This window comes from Lycium barbarum, chromosome 3 (assembly GCF_019175385.1).
Source record: "Lycium barbarum isolate Lr01 chromosome 3, ASM1917538v2, whole genome shotgun sequence".
NCBI lineage: Eukaryota > Viridiplantae > Streptophyta > Magnoliopsida > Solanales > Solanaceae > Lycium > Lycium barbarum.
Window position 1 is genome coordinate 125,545,044 of NC_083339.1, and position 21,729 is coordinate 125,566,772.

At 35.8% G+C, this 21,729-nt stretch overlaps 1 protein-coding gene across 1 annotated transcript; it reads right to left on the reverse strand.

The window, feature by feature from the left end:
* Positions 1–8,454: 8,454 nt before the first annotated feature.
* On the reverse strand, positions 8,455–10,482 carry LOC132632300 (bidirectional sugar transporter N3-like). Its single transcript, XM_060348180.1, has 6 exons — positions 10,319–10,482; positions 9,870–9,906; positions 9,585–9,795; positions 9,307–9,468; positions 9,062–9,181; positions 8,455–8,962 (listed from the first exon to the last, which is right to left on the reverse strand). Exons 1-6 carry the CDS (start codon positions 10,362–10,364, stop codon positions 8,648–8,650), a joined length of 891 nt encoding a protein of 296 aa, XP_060204163.1. The 5' UTR covers positions 10,365–10,482; the 3' UTR covers positions 8,455–8,647.
* Positions 10,483–21,729: the final 11,247 nt, after the last annotated feature.

Sequence of the window (21,729 nt, forward strand, 5' to 3'; positions counted from 1 at the left end):
TACAGATTGAGATTGTTATTTGTTCATGCATTAAAGATCCCGGAACGGACATTATTGAAAACAGTTACTACAATATAGGGTGGGGTTGAGTTAAGCACAATCCATGTTTTGCGTATATCAGCTACTCTCTCCGTCCCAATTTATATGAGGATTGATCTATTTGTGGAGTCAAACAGATCTTTTTTTTACTATAATTTTTTCCAACTCTTTTCATATATTGTGATTTATTAACTATGCAGACTTATAGGAGTAGTACTTTTTATGTAGTTTTCAAATATGAAAATTTTATTATATAATACTCGAAAAATCTATGAAAAAATTGTAGTCAAAGAAAAAATTGTTTGATTCCCAAAGTATGCCACCCTCATATAAATTAAGAGGGAGGGACTAATTTATTTGCTTCACGATAGATAGTATTAAGCTCCGTTATACTATCAAGATATATTGAGTTATTCTTTTTTTAATTAAAACGACTCTGCTTCCTCAGTAGATCATGGGATATGTCTTATGGACAGTGACGGAGCCACATAGAGCCGAGGTGGTTCATCCGAACCCCCTCGGCGGAAAAAAATATTATTTTTACAAGGTTAAAATTATTTTTTATGTATATATAATAGATGTTGAATTCCCTTAGACTTCTTCGTATGTTTATTGTTTTATATTTTGAACCCCCTCGGGGAAAATTCTGGCTCCGCCACTGCTTATGGACAGGAAAGCATAAGAATACAGTCACAGAGGAATATGAAATATGAGTAGATAGTTTAGTGTTCTAATTAATGCGTGGGACTATTTTCTGAGATAGATGAATCATAAAAGAACAGAATATTCGTGCTTTTATGTTTCGCCCTAAAGCATGGAAATAAAAGCCCATGGGACAATTATATACGTGTACTGGACACTTTTGCATGCAACTTTAAATGCATTATTTCTGGCCATGAATGAAACAGCTAGCATGAAACAGCTAGCATGTAATTTGAAATTTTAATTTACTTTAGGTGTCTCGCAATTCTACTTTTTATTTTTCAGTACTTTAAAAGTTTTAAGTTTTACGAATTGAAAGTGTAAAAAATATTTATAAAATTAAATTATCATAAAATAATTTCAGGTAAAAATAAGTATTAATTTCATAAAAATGATAATTGGAATGCTTCTACATAATAAACTAGTATGGAGTACAACAACAGATCAAGTGTGATCCCACAAGTGGAGTTTGGAGAGGGTAAGATGTGCGCAGACCTTACCTCTACCTTTATGGGATAGAGAGATTGTTTCGGATAGACTCTCAGCAATAAACTAGTACGGAGTATTTAACTTAAATCCTGTTTAAAATAAATGAAGGAATTATGAAAGATTGGAAAACTGGGAAGTGGAAGACTAGATAAGCCAATAGGAATGGTATTATTAATAAAACAATTGAACAATAATACGGAGGCTGCTACCATAAATTATTTACATTTCGTTTAGGAAAATTTTAGGTTTTAGAATAACAAATTTGCGTATAGGGCTCAGTAAATCATAAGCTCATCATTTACTTATAAGATTTATTTGGTCCATAGGCAAAATTTAATTTTGGTCCTTGTGATATATGTTCAAGCATGTATAACCTTCAATTTTTTATAATGTGCATTTTTGGTCCCTATGCTTGTGGACTTTCTTAGATTTAATGAATTATAAACTGTTGTAACTATTTAATTACTCATGGGCAATTTGGAGGATTGCCCTTTGCTGGGGGAAGTCTTTAATTTTTGCCCTTCGCTAAAAGCCCTTTGGTTTCGGGTTCGAACACCTGCTCACTACAAAATTAAAAAAAATTCGCAGGGCATAAGTTGGGTTTCAACCTCTGCCTTACGGCAAAAAAATAATAATATATTTTGCAAACCTCTACCTTAAGGCCTAACTTTGGGCAACAGTTAGGCCTTAAAGCAGAGGTTTGCCTTAAGACCTAATTTTGGGTAAAATTTTGCCTTAAGGCCCTGCGAATCCCAACTTATGCCTTAGGATTTTTTTTTTTTTTATTGAGCCTGGGTTCGAACCCAGGACCTCTGGGTGTTAAGCGAAAGGTAAAAATTAAAGACCACCAATTTGAGGGACAAAAATTAAAGACCACCCCAAAAGAAGGATAATACGCGCAAAAAAAAACATTACTCACATGTTATCTAAAATTGTGTTGTTGCTCCATATGTTGAGGATAATTAGTTTCAGAAATAGTCTAAATCTAAAGCCTTTCCTATATAAAGGGGACCAAAATCACATATTTGAATTAATTAAAGGTTAGATATGTTTAGCCGAATATCACAAGAACCAAAATCAGAATTTACCAATAACTTGGAAACCAAATATGCTGTCCCTTTGTTTAATTTATGTATTATTAGAACATCATATATATACCAAGCAAACCTTCTGATGTTAGAAGATACATATAAATAGAATTATCTACAATCACCTTCTAATTAACCTCATTGTATAAATATAATGTAATTTTTACATCAATAATACATATACTCTTCTTAATTAGCGTAATTGAAGTATTTACAGGCAACATCTCGGCAATGGGAATCTGCATCCAACCAAAAAGACGAGTTCTAAACCAAAATGAAGTGTTTTATTTCGAAATGAACCAAAATAATGTACTTTAAAAAAAAAAAAAAAAAAACAGCTGCACACATAACACATGAAATTCATGCACTATATAGGTTTGAACTAAATGCCCGGCCCAATGGGTATTAGCTATCGTCAGCCCATATAGCTCATAAATTTCATGCTCTATAAATATCCTAATATTTTTTTGTATCTGCAAGTCATGTGGATTTTACGTGTATTTATCATGTGACGCTCGTTCTTTTCGAATATGTAATGCTTTCTAACAAATATACATGACTTGACGATAAAATAGAAAATGGAGAGGATAATTTCATGCGCTACAGATACATCTAATTGTTACTTCTATTTTTTAACACGTTACTTTGGTTCTTTTTTCCAAATAAAACACCTCATTTTGATTCCAACTCTCAAAAAACTACTCCAACTTGTTAAGTTCAAGAATTTTGTTCGTGGAATACTTGCATGAAGCACATCTGATGATAACTGCATGCGTGCACAAATGTAATGAGTGGGCTGATGGGTTATCAACTCTTCAAAAGTTACTGTGCTTGAGACAAGTTGAAGTTAAATGGGTTAAATAATTAAATAACCCGACTCACTCAACTTTCACCGAATTTTCGTATCTATTTGTTTTCTTATAACTAGTATTCGTACCCGCGCGATGCGCGGTGGGTATCAAATGAAACTAATCATAAAAAAATTATTATCTTATTTATTTGATATAACTAAAAAATCATTATTTATCATTGACATATTTAAATAAATTTGTAAAATATTAAATTATTAATTTTACTTATTTTAACACATCAGATTACATTAATTTAACAAAAATTCAAATCTTATTAGGTTTAACTTTGTTCATCATACAATCCTGATTAATTTTTAAGTCTATGACATATAAAAGTCATATCATTACAAAAGAAAAGATTTATTTGACACAACTATAATTAGTAACTCACTCTAAATGTGATTTTGAAAGAAAAAGAACTTATGAATGCAATGTTTTAGAGTTATCCATATGAGAAATTAGTTTATATATTCAATTTTTTAATGTGGTACCAGGTTTATTTATATCCGATATTTTTAATTCTGGTTATATTTATTAAGTCTTTTGTTATAAGATCTTATTTATAATATAATTTTCTTATTATAATAATACTCCGTAGTTTAAAATATTTTTTTATTTCAAATGCTAATAAACTATATACTCTAAGAAGTTACTTGTTAAAAGTGCTAAGGCAAACATTTTGAGGGAAGTATAAAAAACAACTCATCCCCCCCCCCCCCCCCCCCTCTCCTTTTTTGTTTTTACCATTTTCTCAATAAATAACATTATATACCCCCCCCCCCCCACCCCACCATCCAATATGCATGATCTCTCAACGTTCCAATACTATTTTCACTTATTCTCTTACAACAATGAACCAAGTAGTGGATCCTAACTTGTATCACTTCCCCGAATAAAGGACCGTACGTTCTTCACATGTCTAATTTGGCATCCTTCTTTTTTTTTTTTTTTTTTGGCAATTTTAATAGAGTGATGAGATATGGAAACAAAATTACACATTGACTTTGATTGCGAATCCACACAACATTCATATGTGCAAGATATATTTTTTTAATCAAAAAATACCACCATTACAAAAAAAATCATACATACTCGTGTGCGTTAAAAAACATATAGGTTTCAATTGCATCAAATTTCGTCTTTTTTTAATTTCTTTATTAAATCATGTCATATTAATCAAAACAAATACGACCCTTTTAAAAAGAAAAGCTTATATAAAATAGTAATAAAGAAAAAAGATATACATGCACTTATAATAGCCATACAATTAATTAGTATAGAAAACAAACACACCGAAACAAAAAATAATATTTTATTTGAGCAGTGCTTCTAGAGTAATGAGTAGAGTCAAATAAAATAACCCTTCTTCTACAACAAATAGAAATAACTCATCCAATATGGAAAACTTTAAAGTATGAATCAAGCTAATGGTCCTACTATTTTCTTAAATAATTACCACCATACTTGTTAATCTAAATATTATAGAAGTTAATGATAATCTTTATATATGAGCAAACATATAGCATCTATAGCAATTTCACACGTCGAAAGATATAATGATTTTTTTAGCGTTCTTTAAATGTTTAACTTACCATCTATATATTGAATAATTTCTATCAATAATAACAGTTATTTTCTACTATTGGTGTTAATTTGGTAAATTTGAGAAAAAAATCATGAAGAATTGATAATTTCAACAAAATATCACAATATCATATAGATAAAAGATATGCAACTTTGAATCAAACTTGTATGCTAACAAACCTAAAATGAGGTCCAAGGATATATTAATCTTTTAACCATTTAATTTCCATACAAAAACTTATCAACGCACTTATACGCTAACAAACCTAAAAATGCATTGATGCATTCAAAAACTTTATTTATTAACGTTATAAATATTCCTTTCAAATTACCAAAAGTTTACTTCACCGATAACAAATTAGTTTTAAATGTATTACTTTGTTGATGCACAATAAATTTAAATACTTATCTTTAGAAAATTGTAAAAAGTACCCAACCGGAACTTAAAGAATTTATATGATTCTTTTAAAATCAATTCTCTAATTAATACATAATATTGTATAAAATAATATTTCTACTAAATAATAAATATGTTAGGGAACCCAACTACTTTAAAAAGTTGATAATCCATTTAATATTTATTTATTTAATTATTTTACTAAGCCACATAAATAATAACTTATTTTAAAAGAAGCCTCATCTCCTTCGCATAGTTGATAACCATTCAAACCAATTTAAATTAAAAAAAAAATCTTAGCTGGTTAATTTTGTATTTAGATGATTATCTATTCAACTAATTATGTGTTGCAATTCAAATTCCAAAACAGAATATATTTTGATAAGAACGTCGGATTAACTTTGAAAGATTTAACTAAAAGTCAAATTTAGCAATTCAAAAACTCTAAATCATAATATCAAAAGTATAATGAATTCAGTGTTAAGAACCTTAAAAGTTACACATAGGATCAACTTCTTCTCCTTTCTAGTTTAGCCCTGCAAAATCACGTTAATCAAGATATAAGTTTATAAAATTAGGATGCACGCAGTAAAAAGATGAGTCTTCAATTAAGAGTTCACCATAATAAAACTAATACATGTCATATAATAAATAAACTATCAATGCAAAGTAAAACAGAGGGATGGGAAGAACTGCACGTCTTCATTCCTTTCCATTGTAGTATTTATATAAGTGTATTGCTATGCATTTAAAATTTGAATGACCTGTTGTGCTAATCTAATGAGTTAGGATAAGATTTGATAAGTTCTATGGTTAAATAAGATATATCCTATCTAATCTCATTTGTGGATTAAAATTAAAATTTGAATTCTTTTATCTCAATTCAAGTATTTTTATCTTATAATTTAATTAAACTTACTTTTTCTAATCTGAATTCAAATATTTTAAATTTTAAATATAAATTCAAATTTTGAAAGAAAAAAACATTAGATATTAGTCCTACAAAATTGTTAAAAAGAGTCTATTTGTTTCTGCTAGTTAAGTATGCTCAGAGGAAAAGGAAAAACGAAAAAGAAGTATAGCCTAGACGTGAAAATTTTTGACATACAAAAATTGATTTGAAGTGCTTCATGTTTTTTCCTTTTTGGAAATTTGACTGCTTCTTAATTTATGAAGGACAATTATTTGATTTGTTTTTAAAAGATAACTATCTTTGACTTCAAACTACGTAGATTTCTTCAGTTCAAATTCAAAAGAAATCTTATCCTCCGATTCAAATTTTAAAAACATACACCAAATTTAAAATATAGGATACAATTTTAATTCAAATTTATCCACTTTACTATATATAAAATATAACTTCAAAAAACTTATCTTTTAATTCAAATTAATTTTTATTACATTGTAGTAGACATTGTCTTAAAATTGCCAAGTGGCTTGTTTCTAGCTTGCCACTTGGCTTAACCACATTGCTTGTACCTCTCCTTTTTTTATATATATAGATTTATTGTAAAACAAAACTAGCGCTAGTAAAACTTTTCTGCTCTTCATTAGGATTATATATAACATATCAAATACAATAGTTTCTCATGAATTAATCGGAATGCATATTTAACTCAAATCACCCCAACTTTTAGTGATTGAATTCGATGGGACGATGAAAGGCATTGTGTTAAGAATGAGCTGGTCATTAACCCCTTAAAACTTGGACAGATTAAGTGAACCATATTTTCATCATGAGCTAGTTCATTTCACCACCCCCTAAATCTCAATCATCTAAATTTGCCGAATTTTTTTATATTTGATTAAAAATAAAACATATAGCCGTATACTGTTAGTACGAGAAATTTTATTTTGTGAGTCACATAACCAACATTACTTATGTGAGTCTAGTTTATTATTTGACAAGTGGACTCATGGGTCCCACAAGATTCTTTTTAAGCATAAAATAAAAAATACAATATTAAAGTCTACATATTTCCTTATTAGGATGCTTAGTTAAAAGGAAATTAACAACTAAAAAGATCTCCTAATCGGCTTTGATGACATCATAACAAAATCGTTGGTCTTGGAATTTTTAGTTGCTGCAACCTGCAAGGTCTTTGCTTTTATTATAATTCTTAATTGAAATTTTTACATTTTAGGATCCAATTTAATTTAAAAGCATGAGCAATTTCTAAATTCGTAAAAAATTTAACTATTTCTACATTTGTGAAAAAAAAAAAATCAACTTTCCTGTAATCAATTAAAATAAGAGAAACTTTGAGCCAGTGCTGATTCATGGTCATGTAAATATTTTATAAATTTACTCAATTAAAGTCATATTTAATTTAACATTCATGAAAGAAAAAAAATCTAAAGTAATTGCTAATCCAATGTACTTCCGTAAGGCCAAACGACAATATATGTATATGTATTTGGGAATTGAGAATTTGAGATTGATCTTTTAGAAAAGTGTAGGATGCCGTCAAAGCCGTTAGAAGATCTTTACTTTTTAATTCCTTTTAGCGAAGCATTTTTCTTGTTTTAGAAGCAAAGCATCCTAATAAAGAAAAGTGTAGATTTTAATATTGTCTTTTTTATTTTATGCTTAGAAATAAATTTGTGGGATCAATGAGTCCACTTATCAAATAGTAGACAAATTCCTGGTAGTACTGCAAGAAAAACAATACAAAATAGAACTTTAACGCAATGATTGGATAATATTTTTTATTGCTATAATAAAAAGAGAATCTAGCTAACACAGCCAGCCGTTTTTCTAAGTAGGCTTTTGGCCTCTAGTTTTGAAACCATCATTTCAAATTAGCGTTTAAATATGTGTTTTTACGCATGGTTTGAAATTATAGTTTTAATTTTTTTTAAATATAAAATTTAATTCATAAATTTATATTTTGTAAAAAAAAAATTCATAAATTGATAGATATTTTTAATAATTACCCCATCAATCATTTATCACTTTCATTAACTTCCACCAAATTTTATTTATGTCTACCAACCTTTTAATTTTGTAAAAAAAGACCCATAGTTTAATTTTATTTATTGAACTAAAATTTGATCAATTGATGTTGTATTTTTAGAAAAGTCTTCTAGTACTTAATTTTGAGCCGGTTGTTATGAATTAGCTTATTGATTTTGTTATGAACTATGACTTGCTTATTTGGTAAGATTGTATAAGAACTAAGAATGTTTTGATAGTTTTCACAACTTGTGGGATTTTTATGTTTATAAGAGAAAATACTCCTTAAAATATCCAAATTGCATGTACAAACATGATTTCAAACCATGTCTAAGTGGGGCCTAAAAGTATCAAGACGAGCATTTTATCTTTCTGAGTACATTACAAGAGAAAGCTTACAAGTAAGAATTAACAAGTGTACAAGCACAATAGGATTAGGAAATTAACTCAAAGGAAAGGAATGGCAATTAATCTGTGCAATGCTGCACTGAGATCAATGCCAAATCCACAAGTGAAATTCTACTACTACTACTGCTATATCTTAAACTTCCACAGTTTGCAGCTTGGGTGTGTTTTCTACATTAGCAGCTTTAACTACACACTTAGTATCATGCGGACACTTCGCTAAGTTCACTTTATCTGAGCAAACCAGTAAACCATGCTTCACAATATCAATAATTTGTTCCTGTGTGAGTTCTGGAAGTTTCTTATTATTGTTCTCATCTATCACAATGACTGCAGGCTTTTGCATTTCTGGAAGTTTCTGCTCTTTTAAGATGGCCTTCTCTTTTTTGCTGTATATTGCATACAGTACCATTTGGAGTATACCAAAGATGAATCCCAACACGTTTGGAGCCTATAAACATAACAAGGAAAGTAAGTAAGATTTACATTGATAAGATACAAGATATTATAAATATAAAAGAAGTGGTATGATCTTGATCCTAGAACTTACCGCTATGTTAATGTCATTTAGTAAAAGACCATAGAAGAACCACATGACGGCACTTAATGTCAGAAAAACCGATAAAAGTAATGGCATGTATTCCACACTTTTTGTTTTGATGACTTTTCTCTGCATGAAATGAGAAAAATTGAGAATTAGATTCAAACATGGCCAAAAAAAGTAAATCAAAAGACACGTCTATATAAATTTCAACGAATATAAATAAGCGAATAATTTGAACGTAAAAAGCTCACCACGATGCCTAAGGGAGCTACAAACACACATAAGGAGAACACAAGACAAATCCATCCAACCACTTGTCCACGAACGGCTCCTTTAAATAGAAATTGAGTAACCAAGATTATTGCACCAAATCCGCCCACCACTGATAACAGGAGCATCTTTACAGTTTGGACCTGTGAAGAATTACTTATAAACATCAGACTTGTATGTTCTTCCTTTAGTTCGAATAGGTTAGAAAAACAAAGAACTCCCCTAATGAGAAAAATAGGGGATATCTTTTAATCCTTACCCGTGACTTCTTTGGTGCGTAGAAAAGGTAAACACCAACATAGATAGTCTCAATGAAGACACCAAATGAGTTTATGGTGATGAGAAGGGTCGTGTTGGTCTTCAAAAATGCATAGTATATCCAAAGCATGGAGCTAAAGAGAGCAACCACATATGGAATTGACTGATACCCTTCAGTTGATTTCTTCTTGTAAATCTTATAAAACGTGGGTCTACAAGTGTGATAAATGGCGTTAGTTAAATTATAAGCCAAATATACAAAAAATTTAAGTAAATGGAGACTCACATTGGAGAAAGGAACACAATGAACGAGACAATGTTACCTGCAAATTGCAAAAGAAAAAAAAAGGACGATGAATTTAAACACATGCAAGACTTTGAATCTATTTTCAGAAAACACTAATGTAATTTATTTAGCTAGGAGAAAAGAGGTTCGTGTTAAACAAGCTCTACGTAAATTACTGAGAATTTTCGTAATTTGACATTCCAAAACATTTTTTGGGAAGCTTTCGAAACAAATGAAATATGTTTATCAAATATTAAGAAAAAGCACTTCTTAAATAAATTTGCGGCAAACACAAACTCTTGCTCTCTGAAAAGCTATTTTAATAAATATGTTTTTCAAAATAAACTGTTTGAGAAGATTAGACCAAACAAAGTAGTACTTAGTATTAAGAACTCCAATAAGAATATTTAGCAATGAATAAGCAAGAAGGAGAAAAAAGGTATATTTACCAAGGACACCAAAAACAAAAGCCCAATGACCAGAAATACCAGCCATCTGTTTTTGATGTTTCTGGATAAAGAGTTGCAAATTTCTGGCACTGTCTCTCACCCACAATGCTGGAGTTGCAAAAGACAAGTTAAGTTTTCTACTTGGCTTAGTTGGCTGTGAAATGAGGAGGGCTTGATTCACATATTTATACAGGCAAGGAATGGGCAAGTAGCTAGGTGCAATAGTGAAAGATCCTTAATTATTTCTATTCTATTTTTTTAAAAAAATATTTAATGAAAGTGCTATGGCAATATCATCAAAATTTAAGGGTCCCAGGGCGTTTCTTTATTATGTCATCCCCCAATCCTTAGGAGCACTAAGGCTTCCAACTCATACATGCTTTATTTTTTGAATGTGTTTGATTCTCTTTTATATATTGTCTATACGAAATGAACCCAAATTAGCAACCTAAAAGAAAAATAGTCCAAAAATTGGTGGAGGGACCAATTAATAAAGCCTTCAATTTGCATCAATAATTTGAGAAGATCAATTTGTGCAATGGCTGATGAATTTAGGATATGCTTCGCTTTGATCATTTGCTTTAGTTAGGGTTATCTTGTCCTAGTGGGGTGTCATTTATCTGTATATAGTGTACTACTATTGGTCGTTTAGCACTTTAAAACTACGAAAAGGGTATGAGACTATATTGTATTTATTTATATGATTTTAATATATGAAATGGTGCATGAATTAGTTAAGTAAGTAAGTGAGTCAAGCCCACTACCCTTTTATCTGGCATGTTATATTCCAAAAGAAAGAGGAAAAAATAGAAGGAAATATTATTCACTTATTTCTAACCTAGAGGGGAGAAAAAGGACGAACAGAAGGGGCGCTGTCAATTAATGTTGAAGGAGCAGTGAAGTTTTATTTTATTTCCACCAAATACAAAGGCAATTAGGTATGCTATCCGTCTAGTCCTTGTTCCTTTTGCCTAGAATTATCAATTTGTGCATTGTTAACATAATGAATAGGACAAGTAGGGGACAACTAGTACAACATTGGGTGGCAGCAAAAGGACGATTGGATGGTAAAAAAAAATGGCTTCACACATTTTTCTTGCTTTTCTTGTATGCACTATAGCAATTTTCAGCTTTCTTCAAGCTTTGGAAAGTGGCCAATGATTTGTTTATTATAATATTGATTTGTGAAGAGAACTTTTACAATGGTCAATTGAATTGAGGACTAAAGGTAGGGTAATAATTACTTAAACCACTAGTTGGCAGTAAGGAGTGAAAATTTGCATAGAAATTGATTCATACGTTTTTCTTTCTTTTACAAAGACACTGCACGAATTGTAATTTTCTAATATAAAAATTCTTTTTATGTTTTTCGTGTTCCAATTTCAATTCTTATATATAGGGTCTATATATTTTTAATATTAGGTGTATTGGATTATATCTGTATTTCCAAATCCATGGTATTTAAATTGTGGAAAGTTAGATTGTGTCCGAAGTTAAAATATTGGGGTAATTAAAGGTTTCGAGTCCTAGTCCTAAGCAATGAGATCAATGATTTGAGAGTCCATTTACGGGTAAAATTGATAATTTTCAAAATATATGACCCTTGGATTATGGGTGGACTTAATTTTCAATAAAATTCCAATCTTGCCCTTTTGGGCTCGAGGTCACTTTTGAAGGTCGTTTGGGGTTTCAAATATAAGTATAGCAATATGGGTGTCTTTTGATTCGTATTCTAACGTAGATCGCATATTTGATAGATTTCGATCGTTCAGAGGCTCTACGCAAAGGGAAGGCTTTGGTTTGATTGTTCGTGGCACTCGCTCGGCATTGAGGTAGGTTACGGTCTACTTTAGTTAGACTCTGATTAGAGAATCGTATGTAGTTGTAGAAAGTGACGGGGATAGCATATAGGCCTTCGGGAATGAAGTGGAGGTGGATTCCAATTAGGTTGGTTCTGTCAGCTATTATGTGGGCTTGTCGCCATATATGTTATTTTCTGTGATTATCACCTGTTGTATCTCTGTCATATACTAGCTTCCTCATCATATGAAAAGGAATGCTAACATTAATATGACTTGTATTTGTTGATTGTACATTGGTGATATTGTTGAGACTGCTATCATGCATGACATGCCTTCCATATTATTCTTGTGATGATGGTGAGCTAAGTGATTGAGAGACTCCGAGGTTTTTGCCGGAGATTGAGAGTGACAGAGAGACTCCGAGGTCTTTGCCGGAGATTGAGAGTGATTGAAAGCCTCCGAGGTTTCTGCCGGAGAGCACGAGTGGTACATGGACTTCGCGGGTCCCTCATAGGCCATGGCTTCGAGGCACTGCCCTTAGCATATGTGTACAAGAGTGGAGTGAGATAGGTGACTGTTGCATTGCATTCATTCACTCATACATTTGACTGATCATCTGGTGAACTATATCTGTCTTGGTTGATTTCATGATTCCTTTACACTTATTTGTATATTATATGTGACCATAGTTGTTTGCTCTATGTGCTACTTGTTAGTTTCCACTTCTTCATACGTTATCTAATCATTGTCGGCCTATGATGCTTGCCGGTACTAGTGTTGTACTGATACTACTCTTGCTGCACTTTTGTTGAGTGCAGAGTACGATCCAGGCTCCAGTTCTACACCCCGTGGCTGATACGCGAGGGTGGCATCTTTCAGTCATTCAGGGTGAGCTACTTGGTCATCCGTGGCCCCTGAAGGACCTCCTCTATTTATTTCTGTTTTTGTATTCGACAGACATTATGTAGCCTTCGGGTATTTTCAGACTTATATTCCGTACTATGTTAGCGCTGTTGTACCCTTTGACCAAATTTTGGGGTTGTCGTGACATTTCTAGTTATGATAAGTATTTAAGACTTGATAACTTATTCTTATTTAATTTTCCACTTATTTAACTTGTTATTAGTAATGTGGTTCGCATACTCGGAGGGATAGAGTAGGTGCCACCACGACTCGCGAATTGGGTCATGACAAATTGGTATCAGGGCTTCTAGGTTAATTGGTCTACTTAGTACAAAAACAATGTCTAGTAGAGTCTTCCGGATTGGTATGTAGACGTCCGTACCCATCCTCGAGAGGCTATAGGACATTTAGGAAACACTCCACTTCTTTTTCTCTTTTCGTGCTAGTTCAATCCGATTGGTAACTGGTTCATTCTTTTCGTGCGAGATTGTTCAGATTGGTATCTTAACCTCATTTTTATGTTCTCTCACAGATGGTGTGGACGCGATCGACTCCCACTGGAGGCCAGGAGCCTGCACCTGCACCCGTACCCGCATCCATACCCATTGCCCGACCAGCTATCTGTGGGCGAGGCAGGGGACGTGGCAGGGGTAGAGGCCGTGCAGCTATTCCAGATAGGAACCAAGCACCAGCACCTGCTCAGGACCCTGACAGGGAGTTGACTTCGGAGCTTGACAACATTCCGGAGGAGGAGATTAGGGTTGCTGAGGCACAGCCTGGGGTCACTGCTACTCCTGATTTTCAGGAGGCTGTGTTTCGAGTGTTGGGGTACTTCGACCGTTTGGCTCAGGCGGGCATGATTCCAGTTGCTCCAGATGGCTCGCAGACTAGAGTGGGAGGTCATACTCCCGATGCTACAGTTGTTCCAGGATTTCGGACATCGAGGGTATTGCCGGCAGCAGCAGTGGCTCCCCGTATTGATACTACTCCAGCGCCTGATTTTGCTCTAAGGCCTATGGATAGGCCAGTGTTGACCAGTGAGGAGCAAAAATTGTTCGAGGGGTTTACCAAAATGTCTCCTCCTTGGTTCTATGGTACTCCCAGGGAGGATGCGTATGAGTTTATTGTTAGCTGCCATGAAATGCTTCATAACTTGGGTGTAGTGGAGTCTCATAGGGTCGATTATGTTTCTTTCCAGTTAGTTGGGGATGCCAAGCAGTGGTGGAGATCGTACATGGAGTGTCGACCAGTTGGCTCGCCACCTTTGACCTGGACCCAGTTCTACCAGGTGTTCCTGGAGAAGTATGTCCCTCGTACTCTGAGAGACAATAGAAAGGACGAGTTTTTGACATTGGAGCAACGGGGTAGGTCGGTTGCGGAGTATGAGACCAGATTTCTCGCTTTGTCCCATTATGCGACGACATTACTTCCCACAAAGGCTGAGAGAGTGAGGAGATTTATAAAGGTCTTAGACCTTCTGCTTTGGCTGGCGACCTTACAGTTGGAGGCTTCTGGGGCCTCATTTCAGTCAGTAGTAGAGCATGCCAGGAGGGTTGAGTCAGAGATGGGTCGAGCACATAGTGGGGTGGCGACAAGAAAGCTCATAGATTTGATAGTTTCAAAGGTCCTATTAGAGGTGGGGGGCACCATGACAGGGTTCGTCATCATCCCTACAGCCGCCCCATCCAGTTATCACTACAGGATTTAGCAGGTGGATCTTCAGGTTTTAGCGGGCACAGTTCTGAGCAGACTTCCCGAGGTTCTTACTCTCGACCTTCAGACCGCGGAGGGTATTCTAGTTCTTCTATGATAGTTCAGCAGCCTATGGCCAGAGGAGCATGTTTTGAGTGTGGTGAGACAGGGCATTACGCGAGAGAGTGTCCTAGATCCAGGCAGGGTTCCAGAGTTCAGACATCTAGACCTCCAGCACTGCCAGCTAGAGGAGGGGGATATTCTAGTAGAGGGGGTTCGCAGTCGGGCAAGGGTGGCCATCAGCCTAGCAGAGGTAGTCATCAGTCTGGTAGGGGCAGCGCTCAGTCAGTGAGAGGAGGATCTCAGGCAGTCCGTGGTGGTCGTGGAGGCACACAGTCCGAGGGTGGACGTGCCCATTTCTATGCTTTTCGGGTAGACCAGAGGCCGAGGCCTCTGATGCGGTTATCACAAGTATTATTTCGGTTTGTCACCGATCAGCTTCTGTCTTATTTGATCCGAGTTCTACTTTCTCTTATGTGTCCACCTATTTATCTACGGGTCTAGATATGCTTGATGTACCTATTCGTGTCTCTACTCCTGTCGGAGATTCTGTGATAGTAGATCGGGTCTATAGGTCTTGTGTGGTCACGTTTATGGGGTATGATACTTGGGTAGACTTGGTTATTTTGAATATGGTGGACTTTGATATTATTTTGGGCATGGACTGGTTATCTCCTTATCATGCTATTTTAGACTGTCATGCCAAGACAGTCACGTTGGCCATGCCAGGTATTCCACGGTTAGAGTGGAAGGGTACTCCTAGTCCAGCACCTAAGAAGATCATATCATTTCTTCGGGCGAAGAAGTTAGTGGATAAGGGATATTTAACATATTTGTCTCATATTTGAGATACTAGTGTGGATACTCCTTCCGTAGAGCCAGTTCCAGTTGTTTGTGAGTTCTCAGAGGTTTTCCATACAGATTTGCCTGGTATGCCGCCTGATCGAGATATTGACTTTTGCATTGACTTGGAGCCAGGCACCCGACCTATTTCTATTCCACCCTATCGGATGGCTCCGACAGAGTTGAGAGAGTTGAAGGAGCAGTTGCAAGACTTGTTGAGCAAAGGATTTATTAGACCCAATATTTCTCCTTGGGGTGCTCCCGTTCTGTACGTGAAGAAGAAAGATGGTACTATGCGAATGTGTATCGATTATCGGCAATTAAACAAGGTTACAATCAGAAATAAGTATCCAATACCCCGCATTGATGACTTATTTGATCAGCTTCAGGGTGCATCAATTTTTTCTAAGATTGATTTAAGGTTAGGCTATCATCAGTTGAAGATTCGAGCGGAGGATGTTCCGAAGACCGCTTTCAGGACCCGTTATGGTCATTATGAGTTCTTGGTGATGTCCTTCGGGCTTACTAATGCCCCTGCAGCCTTCATGAATTTGATGAATGAGATCTTCAAGCCTTACTTGGATTCATTTGTAATCGTGTTTATTGATGACATCCTGGTGTACTCTCGGAGTAAGGAAGATCATGAGAAGCATCTGAGGATCGTGCTTGGCCTGTTGAAGGACAAGAAATTGTATGCCAAGTTTTCCAAGTGTGAGTTCTGGCTCAGTTCCATAGCATTTTTAGGACATGTTGTGTCCAAGGATGGGATTATGGTTGATCCCAAAAAGATCGAGCCGGTTAGAGATTGGGCCAGGGCTACTTCGGTGACTGAGATTCGGAGCTTCGTAGGCCTTGCGAGTTATTATCGCCGATTTGTGAAGGGATTTTCATCTATTTCTTCCGATTTGACTAGGTTCACTCAAAAGAATGTGCCTTTCCAGTGGTCTGATGAGTGTGAGGAGAGCTTTCAAAAGCTTAAAGCTTTATCGACTTCAGCCCCGATTTTGGCTTTACCAGTGGAGGGAAAGGACTTTACTGTTTATTGTGATGCTTCACACATTGGCTTGGGATATGTGTTGATGCAAGAGGGTAAGGTGATCGCGTATTCTTCGAGACAGTTGAAGGTTCACGAGAAGAACTACCCCACTCATGACTTGGAGTTGGCTGCAGTAGTCTTCGCTTTGAATATTTGGAGGCATTACTTGTATGGAGTTCATTGTGAGGTTTTCACAGGTCATCGTAGCCTTCAGCATGTGTTTAGTCAGAGAGATCTGAACTCGAGGCAGCGTAGATGGATGGAGTTGCTCAAGGATTATGATATTACTATCCTTTATCATCAGGGAAAAGCTAATGTGGTAGCTGATGCATTGAGCCGAAAGGCAGTGAGTATGGGCAGCTTGGCGCGTTTGATTGTGGAAGAGTGTCCTTTAGCTATGGAGGTTCAGTGTTTGGCTAATAGTATGGTGAGGCTCGATATTTCAGAACCTGGTAAGGTTCTAGCTTGTGTGGAGGCGAGGTCGTCTCTTTTAAAGCAGATTAGGGCCCAACAATTTGAGGATGTGAAATTGTGCAAGATTCGGGATAAAGTGCTAAGTGGAGAAGCCAAAGAGGTTATTCTTGATGATGAGGGTGTTTTGAGGATTAAGGGGCGCATTTGCGTTCCTCGAGTTGGTGATTTTATTCCGTTGATCTTGAAAGAGGCTCATAGTTCCAGATACTTCATTCATCCAGGAGCAATAAAGATGTATCGTGACTTGAGGCAACACTATTGGTGGGGTAGAATGAAGAGAGAAATTGTGGAGTTTGTTGCTCAGTGTTCGAATTGCCAGCAGGTTAAGTATTAGCACGAGAGACCAGGTGGTGTGCTTCAGAGGATGCCCATTCCCGAATGGAAATGGGAAATGATCGCTATGGATTTCGTGGTTGGTCTTCCAAAGACTCTGGGCAAGTTTGATTCGATTTGGGTTATCGTGAATAGGTTAACTAAGTCCGCGCACTTCATTTCGGTTCAGACAACTTATAACGCGGAGAAGTTGGCCAGGATCTACATCCGAGAGATAGTGCAATTGCACGGGGTTCGTATTTCCATCATTTCCCACAGAGGCACTCAGTTTACTTCCCATTTCTGGAGGAATTTGCAGAAGGAATTGGGAACTCAGTTAGATCTTAGCACCGCGTTCCACCCGCAGACAGATGGTCAGTCCGAGATGACTATTCAGGTGCTTGAGGATATGTTGAGGGCTTGTGTTATTGATTTTGGTGGTCATTGGGACAAATTCTTATCCTTGGCAGAGTTCGCGTACAACAATAGCTACCATTCCAGTATTGACATGGCGCCATTCAAGGCTTTATATGGTAGGAGGTGTCGTTCTCCTATTGGGTGGTTTGATGCTTTTGAGGTTCGACCTTGGGGTACGGATCTGCTGAGGGAGTCTTTAGACAAGGTGAAGCTTATTCAGGAAAAAAGCTTCTGGCAGCTCAGAGTAGGCAAAAGAGTATGCGGACCGGAAGGTTCGTGATACAGAGTTCATGGTTGGTGAGCAGGTCCTATTGAAGGTTTCACCCATGAAGGGTGTAATGCGGTTCGGGAAGAAGGGCAAGTTGAGCCCCAGTTTTATTGGCCCTTTTGAGATTCTTCGTCGTGTTGGCGAGGTGGCATATGAGTTAGCTTTGCCACCAGGTTTGGCAGGTGTTCATCCGGTATTCCATGTTTCCATGCAAAAGAAGTACCATTCAGATGGGTCTTATATCATTAGGTGGGATTCACTATTATTTGATCAGAATCTGTCCTTCGAGGAAGAGCCGGTAGCAATCTTGGATAGGCAAGTGAGAAAGTTGAGGTCCAAGGAAATTGCTTCAGTCAAGGTGCAGTGGAAGCACCATCCGGTTGAGGAGGCCACTTGGGAGACCGAGGCGGATATGCGGAGTAGATATCCTCAGTTGTTCAACAGTTCAGGTACCTTCTTTTCTCCACCTTTACCCTTGTCGCTCGAGGACGAGCGATTGTTTGATTGGTATCTAATGTAAAGACCCGTTTGGTCGTTTAGCACTTTAAAACTACGAAAAGGGTATGGGACTATATTGTATTTATTTATATGATTTTAATATATGAAATGGTGCATGAATTAGTTAAGTAAGTAAGTGGGACAAGCCCACAACCCTTTTTATCTGGCACATTATATTCTAAAAGAAAGAGGAAAATATAGAAGGAAAAATTATTCACTTATTTCTAACCTAGAGGGGAGAAAAAGGACAAACAGAAGGGGCGTTGTCAGTTAATGTTGAAGGAGCAGTGAAGTTTTATTTTATTTCCACCAAATACAAAGGCAATCAGGTATGCTATCCGTCTAGTCGTTGTTCCTTTTGCCTAGAATTATCAATTTGTGCATTGTTAACATAATGAATAGGACAAGTAGGGGACAACTAGTACAACATTGGGTGGCAGCAAAAGAACGATTGGATGGTAAAACAAATGGCTTCACACGTTTTTCTTGCTTTTCTTGTATGCACTGTAGCAATTTTTAGCTTTCTTCAAGCTTTGGAAAGTGGCCAATGATTTGTTTATTATAATATTGATTTGTGAAGAGAACTTTTACAATGGTCAATTGAATTGAGGACTAAAGGTAGGGTAATAATTACTTAAACCACTAGTTGGCATTAAGGAGTGAAAATTTGCATAGAAATTGATTCATACGTTTTTCTTTCTTTTACAAAGACACTGCACGAATTGTAATTTGCTAATATAAAACTTCTTTTTATGTTTTTCGTGTTCCAATTTCCATTCTTATATATAGAGTCTATATGTTTTTAATATTAGGTGTATTGGATTATATGTGTATTTCCAAATCCATGGTATTTAAATTGTGGAAAGTTAGATTGTGTCCGGAGTTAAAATATTGGGGTAATTAAAGGTTTCGAGTCCTAGTCCTAAGAAATAAGATCAATGATTTGAGAGTCCATTTACGGGTAAAATTGATAATTTTCAAAATATATGACCCTTGGATTATGGGTGGAATTAATTTTCAATAAAACTCCAATCCACCCCTTTTGGGCTCGAGGTCACTTTTGAAGGTCGTTTGGGGTTTCGAATATAAGTATAGCAATATGGGTGTCTTTAGATTCGTATTCTAACGTAGATCGCATATTTGATAGATTTCGATTGTTCAGAGGCTCTACGTAAAGGGAAGGCTTTGGTTTGATTGTTCGTGGCACTCGCTCGGCATTGAGGTAGATTACGATCTACTTTAGTTAGACTCTAATTAGAGAATCGTATGTAGTTGTAGAAAATGACGGGGATAGCATATAGGCCTTCGGGCATGAAGTGGAGGTGGATTCCAATTAGGTTGGTTCTGTCAGCTATTATCTGGGCTTGTCGCCATATGTGTTATTTTCTGTGAGTATCACTTGTTGTATCTCTGTCATATACTAGCTTCCTCATCATATGAAAAGGAATGATAACATTAATATGACTTGTATTTGTTGATTGTACATTGGTGATATTGTTGAGACTGTTATCATGCATGACATGCCTTCCATATTATTCTTGTGATGATGGTGAGCTAAGTGATTGAGAGACTCCAAGGTTTTTGCCAGAGATTGAGAGTGACAAAGATACTCCGAGGTCTTTGCCGGAGATTGAAAGTGATTGAAAGCCTCCGAGGTTTCTGCCGGAGAGCACGAGTGGTACATGGATTTCGCGGGTCCCTCATGGGTCATGGCTTCGAGGCGCTGCCCTTAGCATATGTGTACGAGAGTGGAGTGAGAGAAGTGACTGTTGCATTGCATTGCATTCATTCACTCATACATTTGACTGATCATCTGGTGAACTATATCTCTCTTGGTTGATTTCATGATTCCTTTACACTTATTTGTATATTATTTGTGACCATACCTGTTTGCTCTATGTGCTACTTGTTAGTTTCCACTTCTTCATGTGTTATCTAATCATTGTCGGCCTATGATGCTTACCGGTACTAGTGTTGTACTGATACTACTCTTGCTACACTTTTGTTGAGTGTAGAGTACGATCCAGGCTCCAGTTCTACACCCCGTGGCTGATACGCGAGGGTGACATCTTTCAGTCATTCAGGGTGAGCTACTTGGTCATCCGTGGCCCCTGAAGGACCTCCTCTATTTATTTCTGTTTTTGTATTCGACAGACAATATGTAGCCTTCGGGTATTTTCAGACTTATATTCCGTACTATGTTAGCGCTCTTGTACTCTTTGACCAGATTTTGGGGTTGTCGTGACATTTCTAGTTATGATAAGTATTTAAGACTTGATAACTTATTCTTATTTAATTTTCCGCTTATTTAACTTGTTATTAGTAATGTGGTTCGCCTACTCGGAGGGATAGAATAGGTGCCACCACGACTCGCGAATTGGGTCATGAGAACTGTAAAATTAAATGGATCCAATTTTATCTATGTTTCTTTTTTGTTGCTAAATTTCTAAATGCTTGTGAGCTGTGACATGTTTAGCTTAACATGATGCTTGGATTTTGGCTTCAATTGATTCCAACTCTGCGAAAAAATTGAACTTTCAGCCCAAAAATTTAGATTAATGGGTCCTAGAGGGATCCGGCTCCTCTCCATTTCTCTTCTTTCCATTTTTCCCATGTTGTAGCTTAGATTAAGGACACACGGCATAGGTTAAATTAATGGTTATGATTTAATTGACTAAAATAAAGCTCTAACTATGGTTTTCTTTTCTTTCTCTTACCCTGTATTTAATATAAACCCTTGCAGTTACGTTACAACTTCTATTTGCATTTTTTCTTTTGTTTTCCTTAAATCCCAGTGTCTTATAGTACTTTGTTTTAGCAAGAAATACTAAAAAAAAGGAAATTGAAAGAAAAAGACAAGTCTGTTCTGATTGCAGTAATGAGCGATTTAACAAGTGATTAATTGGGACTATGAGCCATTTTTCCTAAAGATAATTCTACAGGAGATTAATTAAGTCCGTGAGCACACTGAGATTTAAGGAAAACAAAAGAAAACTAATGGGGTAAAACTGTGGGGAAAAAATAGGAAGAGAGAAAAGTTTTCATAAATTTATTTATGGACAAGTTATAAATTATCTAAACCATAGTTAGAGTTTTGTCTTAGTCA